The 16,204-nt window shown below is 40.4% G+C and overlaps 1 protein-coding gene across 1 annotated transcript in view; it reads left to right on the top strand.

Annotated features, from left to right (window-relative positions):
• klf7a (Kruppel-like factor 7a) overlaps window positions 1-16,204 on the top strand; it is a 66,473-nt gene that overhangs the window by 36,886 nt on the left and 13,383 nt on the right. Inside the window, exon 3 of the mRNA XM_038281008.1 lies at window positions 14,360-14,483. Within this exon, the coding sequence (XP_038136936.1) occupies window positions 14,360-14,483 (124 nt within the window). The remainder of the gene's footprint in view (window positions 1-14,359; window positions 14,484-16,204) is intronic.

The raw sequence follows: 16,204 nt of genomic DNA on the forward strand, positions 1-16,204 counted from the left end.
TCTTTATGGCTTCAAAATAGATTATAATAAAGCTCTTATTATGGAAGCTTCAAGATTTCCTCTCTGCTAACCTTATTTTTCACACTAGTGAAGGTCTTCTGCCAGCCTTAGCTAAGCATATGCAAGTAAATTATAGATCTATTTGATAAACTCTGTGCTCACTTTGCTTTTGCCCTCAGCAACGATCTCATGCCAACCTTAGCTTAGCATATGCAAGCAAATCAAACTATAAGGTTAAGCAGAACATCGATGTTTTACAGAATATAAAAGTCTTTTTACTTGTGATAGGGTTCTAAAAATGTCAGTTTGTTCTAAATTGGTTTAAATCCTTATAGTAGGTCCCAAAAAAAAAAACTTTCTGGAAAGATTCTCCACTTGATTTAAAAATATCCAAATGCTAATGTATTATTTTTCTGGGCTTTACAGCACACCAAAAAGAACAAAAAAAAAGGTAGAATGATGAAGGAGAAACTGTAGACGTGGTATGAAAAAGAAACAAGTAAAAAAAGGAACCACGGCAGAAGAGATAGGAACACAGTGAAACAAAGAGAAGATGAAGACTGAAAATGGGGGAGGTACAGTACAGAGAGCCTCTTTGGGAGCCTGCAACAGTGCCATGGGCTCCTTCATTCACAGAGCCATTATCCTGACAAGTTTAAAGATGTCATTACTCAAATCCTCTTTTTCTTAGTTGTTATTTCCATAAATTACCAAACGGGGGGAAAAGGCTACGATTTAATCTGGAATTAGACGAGCTGAGTGGAAATGACAGTGCCCTGTAGAGCTTTTTTTGTGAATAGGCTTATGGCAGATAAGGAATGGTACAATTAGATTTTGAGCAGGGGTGAAAAAAATGAAGACTGTTGGCTTGTTCTGCCTTCTGTCTTCTTTGTTAATACCTCTGCTTATATCCCATTTTGCCCTGTTTAAATTATTTATTTTTGGAATACCTCCATCCTACGTTTATTCGTCTTCTCATATTCTGCGTCTCAGCTCTGTACCCTACATGGTTTTGTTAGGTATATTAAATGTCTGTAAATAAATAAGCTTTGGTTTTATTAATAGGAGTCAAGTGAAGTCCAGATTTTTTTCTTTTAAAAAGTATACACCAAGATAAAATAAATAGGGAAAAGAAAGCAGCTCTTATGGTTTCATGGTATTTATAAAGCTGGTGATCTGAAAGTTCATCTTATCTTATATGACAAATTCCCTGGAAGACCCACTTACAATTTCGTACCTCATTCAATCGACTTTTCTTTATCTATTCTGCTGTTTGTATGTCTGTTTCCACCTTAAGAAGAGCGGCGATGGCAAAGATTAGGATTTTGTGAATGTTGTCTTCAGCAGGACTAAACTGTTTGGAGTTATAAGTAGGAATAAGCCTGTAGAAAAACAGTTGAATTTGAAACTAGACAATGACCCTTAAAGTAACAGTTTTGTATCTTCCAAACAGTTTTGGAGAGCGACAGTGGCGTTGGATGTAAGAGTTTGCCCTGAAATCAAAGGATTGATGATTCAAGCCCAGGCTCTGACTTTCATTGTTGTTGTGACCTTGGGCAAGACAATTCAAGACACTTCATTGTCTACTGATGGTGGTCAGAGGGCCCGGTGGCGCCAGTGTACTGCAGCCCCGCCTCTGTCAGTGAGCCCCAGGGCAGCTGTGGCTACAATGTAGCTTGCCACCATCAGTGTTTGTGAATGGGTGAATGACTGAATGTAGTGTAAAACGCTTTGGTCAAGTCTCCTGACTTTAAAAAAGGTGCTATATAAGTACAGGCGATTTACCACCAAAGCTATAATTGCGTTGTTAAGTTAAAAGTAATGTCAAGACATTGAATGGCCTTTTCCATTGGCTCTAAATCTGTGCACCTCATTTCGGTTTGTCTTTACTGCCATTTTTCATTACTTGTTGGTGAGTTAATTGTTGGTGAGTTTCTCCAGACAAGACACCTACCCTCTTTATATCTGATTAAACACAAGGCAAATGAAGACCTTCTGCAAAAGTTTGTGGCCTTTAGTCGGACTCACATTAATACTGAGGGATACGAGTTGGATAAGGTGACCAAATTTCTGAAATCAAAGCTGAGAACATTTCCAGCTCATCAAGATGAAATTAAGAAATGGGGACAGTAATGGTTTCATTTATATTTACAAGTGTATTGATGTCTAAACAACAAAAATAATGTCTAAAAATCAGGAATATGTCTTTTAACACTGGTTAACACTTTCTCAAGATCAATAAAATTAATAAATCGATAGTAGTTTTTATAGAAAACTAGAACTGTGACTCTTGGTTGGGAGTGAGAGTGGATGGGTCAAGAACTCTGCCTCCTCCTATTGGGAGAATGACATGAGGAAAAGAAAAACCAAAAAAGTAAATACAAACATCTGGTCCATTCAATCTTCTGTCTTCCTTCCTCTATACATTCTTTTCTTTCTAGCCCTCTTCTGTCTCCTGTCTGCTCTCAGTTTTTCTCTTCTATATAGATTTTTCTTCCTTCTTTTAAACTGTTCTTCCCATCAGTGTTCCAGTTTTCCTCCACTCTTGTTCTGTCTTCTTTCTATCCGTCTTCTTTCTCTCTCCTCTTCTATCAGTCCAAAACAGAGACATCAATCAATATCACATCCAAAATCATTATAATGTACAACAGGAAAACATATTATTATTATCTCATCTGATTAAATACCAGAAATGGCTATTGATATTTATTTTGGATAATATTTGGAGCTAAAAGCAAAAACAGCATAATAAATGAACATTAGATAGGTAGTTGTCTCTTACTCCATCATGTTCAGATCATGCAGATCGTGTCTGAGTTTTCCTGTTACCGGCTCCTATTTTTCATGAGAAATGTTCTTATATCCAAACTGAGTGGTAGAAAAGCACACCTATGATCATAAATGAAAACAGAAAAACAACTTTCAATAACGAAATTTCTAAAATATAAACTAAAAGTCACAAAACATCTTTAAATTTGCCTTTTTTGATCCTTGGATAACCATCATACCAGATTAGCTCCTTAGAGTCATGAATTTACCAGCAGTAAACCGTTGTCTTAATTTTTAAAAATATCTTCTAAACTGGACATGAAGCAAACATTTATCACATGATCAACTCAATCCAAATAAAACAAATCGATTAAGACACTCAGCATAAGGTGGGGCAGCTCCCCATCAGTGGTGTTGAGTTGTGATACCGAACTTCCACTTTTACTTCTTCGTCTGTTTAAAAAGTGGTGCGCTCTTTTTCTTCTTTGTGTTTTAATGGCAGCTGAGATCAATAAGGATGATTATAGTCCAACAAGCTTGGCCCTCTTTTAATCATTTTAATATTAACAGGAGCTCAAAATGCTACCGTATCATCTGCTTCTGCCCGCAACGTGCTCATGCGCTTTTTTACCGTAATAACAGTCTACCAGCAACATTTCCCCCTCATTCATAAAACGGTCAAATCGGGGACATTTCAGGGGTCAGCTTTAGCTTGAGACAGGTGGTCCGAAACGGGGACTGTCCCTGGAAATCAGGGACGTCTGGTCACCCTGGAGTTGGATGACATGAGTGTAAGCTAATGCTACCTAATAGTGGTTATATGAACAATATGTCCAGAGCATAGCGGTATAATGGTACAAGGAGTTTGTTTTTTTATTGACGCTGCATATCCAGTGTTTCCAACCCCTAACCAATCAGATACCAGCTGTCTGCTAACATCAAAGCTTTTAGCACAACTCAGCAAAGCTGAAAAAGCTACCAAGCAGGTACTAAAATAGTAATGGTTTCTAATCGAAAAGGCTTAAGAAATAGTCGACTTGACCAAAAAATTCAATTCTGAACCTGCGGAAAGGTTTGAAAATTGAAAGAATTTTAGCCAAAAGTTAAATTCCTCCTGACTAGTAGGTGGCACCATCGCTGCCCAACCTTCAATTGCCCGTTCCAACCTTCAATTTATACTGATTACTAGGTCAGCTAAATACCAAACTAAAATATTAGGTAACACTAACTGTCATTAATGAGCATGTGCTACGGTGTTGACAACTTACCAAAACACGTTTTTTTAAAATAACTAATTTGCAGAAGAACAAAATAAACATTCATTATATATATATATATATATATATATATATATATATATATATATATATATATATATATATATATATATATATATATATATATATATATATATACACTATATTGCCAAAAGTATTTGCTCACCCATCCAAATTATTGGAATCAGGTGTTCCAATCACTTCCATGGCCACAGGTGTATAAATTCAAGCACCTAGGCATGCAGACTGTTTTTACAAACATTTGTGAAAGAATGGGTCGCTCTCAGGAGCTCAGTGAATTCCAGCGTGGAACTGTGATAGGATGCCACCTGTGCAACAAATCCAGTCGTGAAATTTCCTCGCTCCTAAATATTCCACAGTCAACTGTCAGCTGTATTATAAGAAAATGGAAGTGTTTGGGAACGACAGCAACTCAGCCACGAAGTGGTAGGCCACGTAAACTGACGGAGCGGGGTCAGCGGATGCTGACGCGCATAGTGCGAAGAGGTCGCCAACTTTCTGCAGAGTCAATCACTACAGACCTCCAAACTTCATGTAGCTCAAGAACAGTGCGCAGAGAGCTTCATGGAATGGGTTTCCATGGGCGAGCAGCTGCATCCAAGCCATACATCACCAAGTGCAATGCAAAGCGTCGGATGCGGTGGTGTAAAGCACGCCGCCACTGGACTCTAGAGCAGTGGAGACGCGTTCTCTGGAGTGACGAATCGCGCTTCTCCATCTGGCAATCTGATGGACGGGTCTGGGTTTGGCGGTTGCCAGGAGAACGGTACTTGTCTGACTGCATTGTGCCAAGTGTAAAGTTTGGTGGAGGGGGGATTATGGTGTGGGGTTGTTTTTCAGGAGCTGGGCTTGGCCCCTTAGTTCCAGTGAAAGGAACTCTGAATGCTTCAGCATACCAAGACATTTTGGACAATTCCATGCTCCCAACTTTGTGGGAACAGTTTGGAGCTGGCCCCTTCCTCTTCCAACATGACTGTGCACCAGTGCACAAAGCAAGGTCCATAAAGACATGGATGACAGAGTCTGGTGTGGATGAACTTGACTGGCCTGCACAGAGTCCTGACCTCAACCCGATAGAACACCTTTGGGATGAATTAGAGCGGAGACTGAGAGCCAGGCCTTCTCGTCCAACATCAGTGTGCGACCTCACAAATGCGCTTCTGGAAGAATGGTCAAAAATTCCCATAAACACACTCCTAAACCTTGTGGACAGCCTTCCCAGAAGAGTTGAAGCTGTTCTAGCTGCAAAGGGTGGACCGACGTCATATTGAACCCTATGGATTAGGAACGGGATGTCACTTAAGCTCATATGTGAGTCAAGGCAGGTGAGCAAATACTTTTGGCAATATAGTGTATATATATATATTAGGGATGGGACGATTTATGAAAACCGTCCGAACCGTTCGGTTCGACTGTCTCAGTTCGATTTGCGTGTGTTTCGTTCTGTTCATGCGCTGCCCCTTTTCCTCATAGGCGAAGCGTAAGCGTGTACACTCCAGAGCAGAAGGTGGCGGTACTGCGACCAAAGCCAACCACCAGTAGTAAACAACAAGAAGAAGAAGCGAAGCAGCTTAGCCGGGTGTAGCAGAAAAAAATCAGTTGTTGTGGAGAATTGTGTGGGTATGGTGAGTGGGAAAGAACAGGAGTTGGAAGACGCGCCAGCAGCACTTTATAGGTCTGCTGTATGGGACCACTTTGCATTTAGAGTGACCTACGATGACGGCGGAAAGACAGTGGTGGATAAAAGTGCAACAGTGTGCAAGCATTGTGCAATTTTTGTTTATGCTAACAGCAACATGACCAATATGTCATGCTAACCCCGAAATCCCTCATACTCCGTCAGCAACCCCCGCTGCGCTCCAGACCGCCTGTACAAAGCAAAGCCTACAGCGTCCACTGTGGCTCCCGTCCGCTGCCCTTGGAGATGGTAGAGAGCATTCGCGAGATGATTAAATTCAAAGCAGCAAAACATCCGGAAATGATCCAGGGTTTCTGTGGATCATTTAAAATAATTACAATTCATGAATTTTTGGGGGATTTTTTCATTAATTTCATACATTTTTATGGGATTTCGGTGTAACAATCAACATATACCGAATCGAACCGAACCGAAAACCGTGACCACGAAACCGTGAATCGAACCTAACCGTGGATTTTGTGAACCATTCCACCCCTAATATATATATATATATATATATATATATATATATATATATATATATATATATATATATATATATATATATATATATATACACTCACCGGCCACTTTATTAGGTACACCTGTCCAACTGCTCGTTAACACTCAATTTCTAAGCAGCCAATCACATGGCGGCAACTCAGTGCATTTAGGCATGTAGACATGGTCAAGACAATCTCCTGCAGTTCAAACCGAGCATCAGTATGGGAAAGAAAGGTGATTTGAGTGACTTTGAACGTGGCATGATTGTTGGTGCCAGAAGGGCTGGTCTGAGTATTTCAGAAACTGCTGATCTACTGGGATTTTCACGCACAACCATCTCTAGGGTTTACAGAGAATGGTCCGAAAAAGAAAAAACATCCAGTGAGCGGCAGTTCTGTGGGCGGAAATGCCTTGTTGATGCCAGAGGTCAGAGGAGAATGGCCAGACTGGTTCGAGCTGATAGAAGGGCAACAGTGACTCAAATAACCACCCGTTACAACCAAGGTGGGCAGAAGAGCATCTCTGAACGCACAGTACGGCGAACTTTGAGGCAGATGGGCTACAGCAGCAGAAGACCACACCGGGTGCCACTCCTTTCAGCTAAGAACAGGAAACTGAGGCTACAATTTGCACAAGCTCATCGAAATTGGACAATAGAAGATTGGAAAAACGTTGCCTGGTCTGATGAGTCTCGATTTCTGCTGCGACATTCGGACGGTAGGGTCAGAATTTGGCGTCTACAACATGAAAGCATGGATCCATCCTGCCTTGTATCAACGGTTCAGGCTGGTGGTGGTGGTGTCATGGTGTGGGGAATATTTTCTTGGCACTCTTTGGGCGCCTTGGTACCAATTGAGCATCGTTGCAATGCCACAGCCTACCTGAGTATTGTTGCTGACCATGTCCATCCCTTTATAACCACAATGTACCCAACTTCTGATGGCTACTTTCAGCAGGATAATGTGCCATGTCATAAAGCTGGAATCATCTCAGACTGGTTTCTTGAATATGACAATGAGTTCACTGTACTCAAATGGCCTCCACAGTCACCAGATCTCAATCCAATAGAGCATCTTTGGGATGTGGCGGAACGGGAGATTCGCATCATGGATGTGCAGCCGACAAATCTGCGGCAACTGTGTGATGCCATCATGTCAATATGGACCAAACTCCCTGAGGAATGCTTCCAGCACCTTGTTGAATCTATGCCACCAAGAATTGAGGCAGTTCTGAAGGCAAAAGGGGGTCCAACCCGTTACTAGCATGGGGTACCTAATAAAGTGGCCGGTGAGTGTATATATGCTTACTTATGCAGCATGAACAATCAAAAGCCTGACTAGTTGTTCTTTTTGAATCTAAGACATGTAATGCAGAGAGGAAGCAATCCCTTAGGTCTATAGTGGAGGTACAAGGATCAAGCAACACCTTTGCTCTGTTTCACAACTCTTGGTGCAAAATATTTTAATGTCGACATTGCAATTATAACCAGAAGTAAATATTTGTATATATTTTATAAATGTATTAAACAATTATTTATATAGTACTTTTACTTTTCAGTATAAATAATAACTTCATTCTGCTCAGATTGTTTTATAATTCTCAAAATAAATTGTTTTGGTGAAAAACTTAAAGCAGTGACCTTCATTGTTTACAGATGTTTTAGTTGAGTTGGACTGAACTTATGCTATCACAGGTTTAAGAAAATTATTTAGTAATAAACTGTAGAGGTCAAACTGGTGGGGATATTTTTGATTTCAGTTATGATTTCTTTCTGATTTTTTATAATTTATTTATGAAATTTCCTATTTATTTTAGTTTAGTTTTTGGATTTTATTTATTTAAACATAAGTTTGTTCTGTAATGTAAGTACATATATCATGGTGACGCCATTTAATGTTTACCTCCGATGATCACCTGCTCCTGCAAAAAAATTGCATGACTAAGTGAACACCATCGGGACAAAGCTTGCCGTATCTTGCTTTATATTATCATAGACATATAATCTTTTTCTTTTTTTGTCATGACTTTGCAATCATAACATTTTTCTGTTGTTAAAGATGTAACTATATCTTTCCTTTAACAAATACTTTGTGTTATATTATATGAATCTATCACATACTCTGTAAAGTCCTGCAACAACTGTGACAAAACTTATCATTTTTCCCCATTAACTTGTTTTTCTTTTTTCTCACTGATCCCAGAGTATACAGTCCCATCCCAGTCCATAAAACGCTCACCAAGAGCGTTCTGTAATGACCTCAGAGGCTCGGATGCCCCTCCTCGGCCCCAGCTAATGGAGGGAATGTAATTAAGTTCCAGTCCTGGCACCTGAGAGGCTGGAGAGAGCCTGGCGTGCACGCCGTGACTCGTGCTTGCACACATGAGCATTCGGAAGTAACAGATTACACATAATGGGATTACAGTGACTCAGGGAAACACCCAGTTATCAGATTACACAGGAGAAATGTGTTTTGGATGGAGATATCACATATGTTGTTTCCCAATATGAATAAAAAAACAGATGGGAGTTTTTTTTTTTTCTGAGGAACAAATTAACACTTTCCATAAATAATCCACTTTATTTTATTATCTTCATTTAGAGTTTTTGTAGAAAGTAATCCAAAATTAACAGTAATATAATCTGATTATATTTTCTGAGTTCAGGCTAATCTTCTGGATTAGATTAAACTGTCATTCAGACTGTATGCTATTAAGTAGCCTCCCCAGTCTGAAGAGGGTAACGGTGAGCATGAGCAGGCTCTATCCGCCTGAATGTGTGATCGTTTTCTTATGGTAGACTAGAGATGTGGTGGTGGAGGAGGGGGGGTTTGTTGCCAGGCAACGGGACTAGTGTATCGTTGGAGGAGTCGGTAGCTGAGTGGCTATGTACTGCTGCAGGGTTCGGTCTCCCAGCTCCCGCCCCTCTCCTCCTCCACCACCACTATCACCACCAAGCAACTGCCTCCGCTCTCTGCCAGCTCGCTCCGTAATTGGCCGCTGGCATGGCGGCGTGGCCGGTGCCAGATCCAGCCAGCTCCACTGACTGCTGCCTCCTCATGTTTCACCACCCCACCCCCAGAGCTCCTGTATCCTTCCACACACATGTACAGATGCAGGGACCTCCCCCCCCACCCCACAGCCATTGCTAGGCAACACATACAGGCATCCCTTCCTCCTGGGAATTTCATTGGCCAGAGCAGGAATGGCCCTAACCTGCTTTGGGTTTACAGGGAAATAAGGTATTGTATTAGGATGGGAACAACAGATGCATGGCAGGGGTCTAGACTAACTGCTGAGAACAAACCTAATGAAACATGCTTTACGCTTTGAAAATGCTGGTATTTATCTAAAACTTAAAAACATTCAAATGAGGAAACAAGCAGAAACTTTCATTCTGTTGTTTTTTTTTACCCTGCCGCTGTGCCTCAAATTACTGTCTTGCTCAAGATAAGATCATAAATAAAAAGTTGATATTTTCCTCTGGAAATCTTTCTTAAGTAGCCAAACCAGTTGTACCATCATTTACTGAAATTTGTCCAGGTTCTGAGGCACCAAACCAAGCCCAGATTTTCACGCTACCACTACTATTTAGCAGCCGATTTGGCCTCCAATCTAACCTCTGTCTTGCTGCTTCATGAAAAATGACCTTAACTGAGACCAGGAAGGATTGTGGTGCTTTGTATTCTTTCAATAAGCTTCTTTTTTTCCCTTTCATTTTGTCCTGTTTGCCAATATACCACTAAGACTTGATGTCCCTGTGTTGGATAATAGCCCAACAGATTTGCTTTCATAAGTAGACCATCATTGGTGTTGCTTTGAGTTTCCACTTCATAAGCATGTGGGAAGCTTTAAGTGACTTTGAAAAAAATAAAATAAAATCATTGGCCATGGAGAAAGAAAGGGAGGTGAGAAAGGGAGACGGGATAAAAAGCCTGTTCATGCTGTTTGAGTGCGAAAGTAATTTCTTTCCTGTAGTTTTTCCACAATGTGTTGATCGTGGCGATATCTAAATATCTCTAAATATTTACCTTTGTGAACCCTCGCCAGCAGGAGCTGCTGCTTCCTCGCCAATGTTTTACGCACAGATCCGTCTGCAAAGTTAAAAATTTTCCTAGGTGCTCCATGCAGAATTTCTGTCCACACTGAATCTACGCGGAACCCCAAAATGACGTAATTTGGCCGCACAGATGCATCAAGCATAAACCAAGCTTAAGTGCTATCTGAATAATACTGGCTCTTAGGAAGGAATTAGGACCAGCAAGCATGATGCTTCCTAGCTCCAATGTGTTTAGTATAGGGACCTCCTAATGTTTCTAGCTCCCTGCTAGTAGTTTTACTATCCATGATATAGAATATAGGCACAGCCCAAATCAAGCTGTTTAACAATGATGCATGACTTCATGTACTCTCTGTGACTCAGCCTAATTTCATCACCTTCATATTTTTTTGTTTTATAGTAGAGAGCTTTAACTTTTTACTACATTTGTGTAACTACTTTCTTTTTAATATTTTTTTTCGGAAGGCTATAGTTCTAATTTGATCAGCATCTTTTGTGTCCGCTGCATAATGGCGTAAGTAAGGCTACGTTAACACTGCAGGGCTTAATGCTAAATTCCGATTCTTTTGTGAAATTTTTTTGTGTTGCCGTTCATATTTCCAAATATATGCGACTTGTATGTGATCTCCTGTGTGAACTGCAGTCATACAACGCAACTGTCCCGCATACGCAGTGGAGGACGCAATGACATCACAGACCAGTGTGCTCTATGTTTACGGAAGTAAACATGGATGGGAGTGCCGGCGCGCATCTAGCGGTCTTTTCCAACCATAAAAACTCAATCTTTTCGAACGGTTAAACATAAATTTTGTTCTCTGTATCATCATCTGCCATGGTTGTTGTTTTTCTTGCCGCTTCTGCATATCAAGATGCAGAATAGTGACCTTTGTCGGTTACTAATGACGGCCAGGTGGTTGAATCCGACATTTGAAAAGATCTGATTCGTATCGGATTCAGGACCACATAGCCAAGTGGCCTGGGTAGGATTGAAAAAAAAATTGGATCTGTGTTGTTCAGACTGCCATGAAAAGATCAGATCCAGGTCGCATATGGGCAAAAAAATCGGATTTGGGTCACTTCAGGCTGCAGTGTGAACGTAGCCTAAGAGGGCTGCCTAGATTTGGCACAGCAGTTCGGAGCTCCTTTCCTACTGACTTTTCTGGACAAACTCAGTCCTTTAGCTTCACCTTGTGGTTAGATTCACAGGTGCATTATAAAGACAAATAGTAGCTCACTAAAATGGTCGTTCTTTAAACGATTTAATATCTTATTTCTTAAATAAAAGGTCATTCTATTTTGCATTTGTTTGTAAGCATATAGCAAAGGTCGTACTAATCATAAACAGACATGGCATAACCACTTAAATGAAGAAAGATTTTTGGCATTTCACAGTGGGATACTGAAGATGGATCTTTTATCACTTGGAATTCCTCACCTCCTCAACAGTTGAACCCCCTGCCCCCTTTATTTCACACCTTTCTACCATCTCTGAGTCCTGCTAATTAAGTGCTCCTCACCATGGCTTCTAGCTGATAGAAAGTCCTTGAACTGAGCAGATGTTGAAAGATCTGTTTCATCCTTTGATTTGCTGTGGCCTTCTTAGCATTTTATGTCAATTGCTGAAGACAAACCCTTGTCTCTGCAAACAGATTTTTTCTTTCTATTTTCTTTCATTCTAGCATCCCTTCACATTAATATTGGCTTTAAATAAGCGCTGTCTTTGAACAGGCACTCATTCTAATCTTGACCGGCTTTGGAAAGCAGTTGATCCATCGATTGTGTCCCTTTTCATGATCACATTCAATGAATTAAGCCAGCCCTGGTGTCGAAAGCACTCAAGCTGTGCTGGTCAGTGTGTCTGGATTCAAGCAGATGGGATGTGACTGATGCAGGTGACATCTTCGGAGCTGGACGCAGCTGCTGTATTGTGGCTTCCTTGCCATTATGTGACTGGCCTAATTATCGCCACCCCCTCTCCTCCTTCTTCTTCTCCTCCTTTTCCTGCCAGCATATCTGCAGCTTCCCCTGGCTTAATCCACTTCTGCGGCACTTCTCTCCTACTCACGCTCATCTTACCTTCTCTTCCTCTAATCCCCCACCTTCCCTTCTCTCGCTCCACTTCTTGCAACCCCTTCACTCCTCTGCTGCATGTTCAGCAAGATCGAAGACCAGTGGGAGCTTCTCCATTCCAGTTAAGCATTTTGTTGCTCTCTTTTTGGTCTCTTTATAAAGAAAACACTGACAAGAAAGTATTGGGATTTTTACTGCAGGAAATGTATATTATAGAAAATATAAACTTAGCAGAAAATCTACTTTTTCGATTATATCTTTCCTGTAATAATGCTTCTTTGTAATAAATCTAAGGCAGTTAAAAAAAAATCTCCTTAAATGAGGCTGCGTTTGAGAAGAAAATCTGTTAAAAATATTTTACTGTGCCTTTGACTAAGTTTCATGTAGGAAGGTGGAAGATTTTCACAATTCATTTACTTGACAGCTGGGCTCTAGACAATCTGGCACCACCCTCCCGTCATGCTGGTCATCAGCTAGGTCACATGCTGCTATGGGATGGCATTTCGTGGTGTGTTTGATTTAGTTAAGAGCTGGCAAGTCAGAGTGATGTAATCTCAGAGGTGAAAGCGTCTAGTTTCTTTTGGATGCTCATACAGTAAATGGCTAAAAAACATTTGCATTACATCTGCCCCTTGGTAGCGGTGTGACAGAACTGCTGGTTCTACTGGATATACATGTGGTGCAAATTGGTCATTCAGAGTGGTTGTATCAGGTGCATTGCGTTGTGTTTTTGAAGTGTCACATATGCGCTGGCACCGTGTCCGTGAGCACTATCTGGAGCATATTGGACCATTCGGGCAGAGGAAGTCAGCTGATGAAAAGCACAAAAGATCCGGTCAAGTTTCTTAGTAAAAAATTAACTGTGGGTTCTTTGGGTCACATTTTTCGGACTTTTATGTAATAAAAATTCTGCTCATACATAAACATGAAAAAAATCTAAATATTTGATCTCACCTACCGATTATAGATTCCAAGAAAAGGTTATTTGATAAAGATTGGGCGTACAAAACCCAGGTAGCAGTTCTCAGTTAAACACTTTCCTGCTTTATTGTTCAACTCAAAGCCTACAAATGTTCTACTGTAGCGTAGCGATACTATCCTGGCATGATCTGAGTCCAACCTTGGAGAGGCACTTCAGTCTGAAGCACTCCTCGTGGGGTAGGGTGCATGGCAGGAAGCATGGGGCAGCACTTACCACACTGCTCCTTCATCCACTGGCACCAAGGGGTAAGGCTCCATCCATACAAAGACAGGTTCTAGGCTTAAACGTGAAAATTCTTTACCAAATCAATGTATCTTCCACTCACAACCAAACATATCTTAGAACTAGATGGCAAGGTGAAAATATTTTAAAATACGGCTATCACATTTTCATAGATACTGTTTCTCTGCCACATTTTCTGAGATGCATGCGTCGGCACGCCTCTAGACAAACCCATGCACCACACTAAGAAAATTACAACTGTGGCGCTGCACAGTGTTGTGTGCATTCTCAATTTCCTTCCTGGAAATTGTGTCTGTCATTTCTTCATAGTGCCCCCAACAGATCTGGCATAATTTTGCTTTCTTTTCAACTGTTTTTAGTACATTTAAGTGGAGGCAAAGATGATAATTTTTACAAATGAGGTTTGGTAAAGAGGGGGTGGAGCTACGACGCAATAAAAAAAAAAGACAGTTGACGTTTACGCTCTAAAACATGAAATGGATTAAAGAGTTTGGATATTGGATTGCCACTAGTTGGAGAATCACGAATACACTGCTTCCACCAAAAGCTGTCTCTAACTGGCAGAGAGAAATTAGCAAATTTGTATTTGTGGGGAGCCCAAAAACTAAAATCTTCACTTTAAGGAGGAAAAAAATTCAGCTTTACAAAAACATATCAGTTATCAGGTGTGGTGTTTACCAGCACAGACTAAATAAGAATATGAAGGGTTATAAGTGGTGCTCATGTGTTTTTTCTTCTTCTTTACTTTGATGCTCCAGGTGAGAAGCCGTACAAGTGCTCATGGGAGGGATGCGAGTGGCGATTTGCCAGGAGCGACGAGCTGACAAGGCACTATCGCAAACACACCGGTGCCAAGCCTTTTAAGTGCAACCACTGTGACAGGTCTGTCAAAACAAAACTCTTCCTCCTAACACGCCATCTGATGTTTTTCTCCCATTTTCCTGCCTTAAGTTTAAAAGTGTATATTTTCAGTTAGAATCCAGAGGGCTCTGTTTTTATATGTTTATATGGAGTTTATTAATACTGGAACTAGCTTTCACACAAATGGCTATGAGATATCAAAAGGACTGTGGTCATGTAAGTGTAGTTTTTTAGAGATCAGATTTAGAAGTTTTTATCAAAATTTGAAAATATGGTTAAACTGAAATGTTTCAAAAAAACAGACAATACGTTGGCCATTTTCTGAAAATATTATATCAAGGTAAGAGGAATTTGGTGCCCTCTCCAGCAGTCTATGGGCGAAAGGTGGGGTGTAACCTCGAGAGGTCGCCACTCCACCTTAGGGCAATATGTAGGCCAATTCCAAATTTGATGAATCGTTGCCCCTTGCTCGTCTTCAACTGTAAAAACACTATCATTAGTAGTATGGGTTTAAAGGAATAGTACACCCAAAACATGATTAGCCTTCATTTTCTACTCACCCCCATGCCGAACAACACTCTGGAGTACTTTTTTGATATCTCAAATGCATCTGGAGATCTGGGAGGCTTCTTGCTGTCTGCTGAGATTCAAATAATGGAGGTCTATGGTGCCCGAGGCAGAAAGGTCCATAAAAGTCCACAAAAAAACGTGTCAATATTCCTTCAGTGTTTGCTCTGCCGATAATGCAAGCGTAGAAGAAGAAATGTGCTGTTTACCTGTGCAAAGAAAGAAACAACGAAAGAAAAATGTCTGAGGACTTCAGTGTTGAGGAAGAGCATTAGTTCTTTGCCGAGCTGAATGCGCTGGTTTGGTCTGCCGGCTTCCGTAGAATCGTGAACGCGCTTTTAGGAAATCCTATACACTACTGTTTATGCTCTAAAAACATTCTAAATGACTTTGTTTCCAGTAAATTATGGACCCTACCCACTCAGGACACTTGGAATACATTGGACGAGCAGTATGGAGGAATATTGACAAGTTTTTTGTGGACTTTTATGGACCTTTCTGCCTCGGGCGCTATGGACCTCCATTATTTGAATGTCAGCAGACAGCAAGAAGCCTCCCAGATCTCCAGATGCATTTGAGATATCAAAAAAGTATTCCAGAGTGTTTTTCAGCATGGGAGTGAGTAGAAAATGAAGGCTAATCATGTATTCCTTTAAGAAAAGATCAATTCTGACAAATATCGGGGTATCTCAGTAGACAGTATTTTTGTTGATTCAGAATACCAATATGTGTTAATTAAATTAGATAATATATATTTATTTCGGATATGGTCGAATGGAACCCTAACCCTAACCCTTAAATGTAAAAAATGTAAGAAAACATCAATGTTTTTGGCTTACTTTTATTAAAAGTACACCTCCAGCTACCAGTTTGTAGCACAGCGCCCATGAGGCTATTATTCAGTAGAGATCTCGTGAAGTTTTCCAGACCATTATTATCGCAAAATTTGAAATATACATCATCATTTTAAAGGTATTCTTATATAATGCCCTAAATCATATTATGAAAAATATTGTGTCACCAAACACTTCCCCCTAGTTGGTAGGAAGGAAATATGTAATGCTTTGCTGAATTTAGATGAGATTGTTTGTCCATCTGGACAAATGAAACATGGAGGATGTTTGTCAAAACAGGGACTACAAACTTCTAAAAAAAAAACTACAAATATAAAAGTT

The sequence above is a fragment of the Cyprinodon tularosa genome, unplaced genomic scaffold (genome assembly GCF_016077235.1).
Source record: "Cyprinodon tularosa strain WSP-4 unplaced genomic scaffold, ASM1607723v1 ctg166, whole genome shotgun sequence".
Classification (NCBI taxonomy): Eukaryota; Metazoa; Chordata; class Actinopteri; order Cyprinodontiformes; family Cyprinodontidae; genus Cyprinodon; species Cyprinodon tularosa.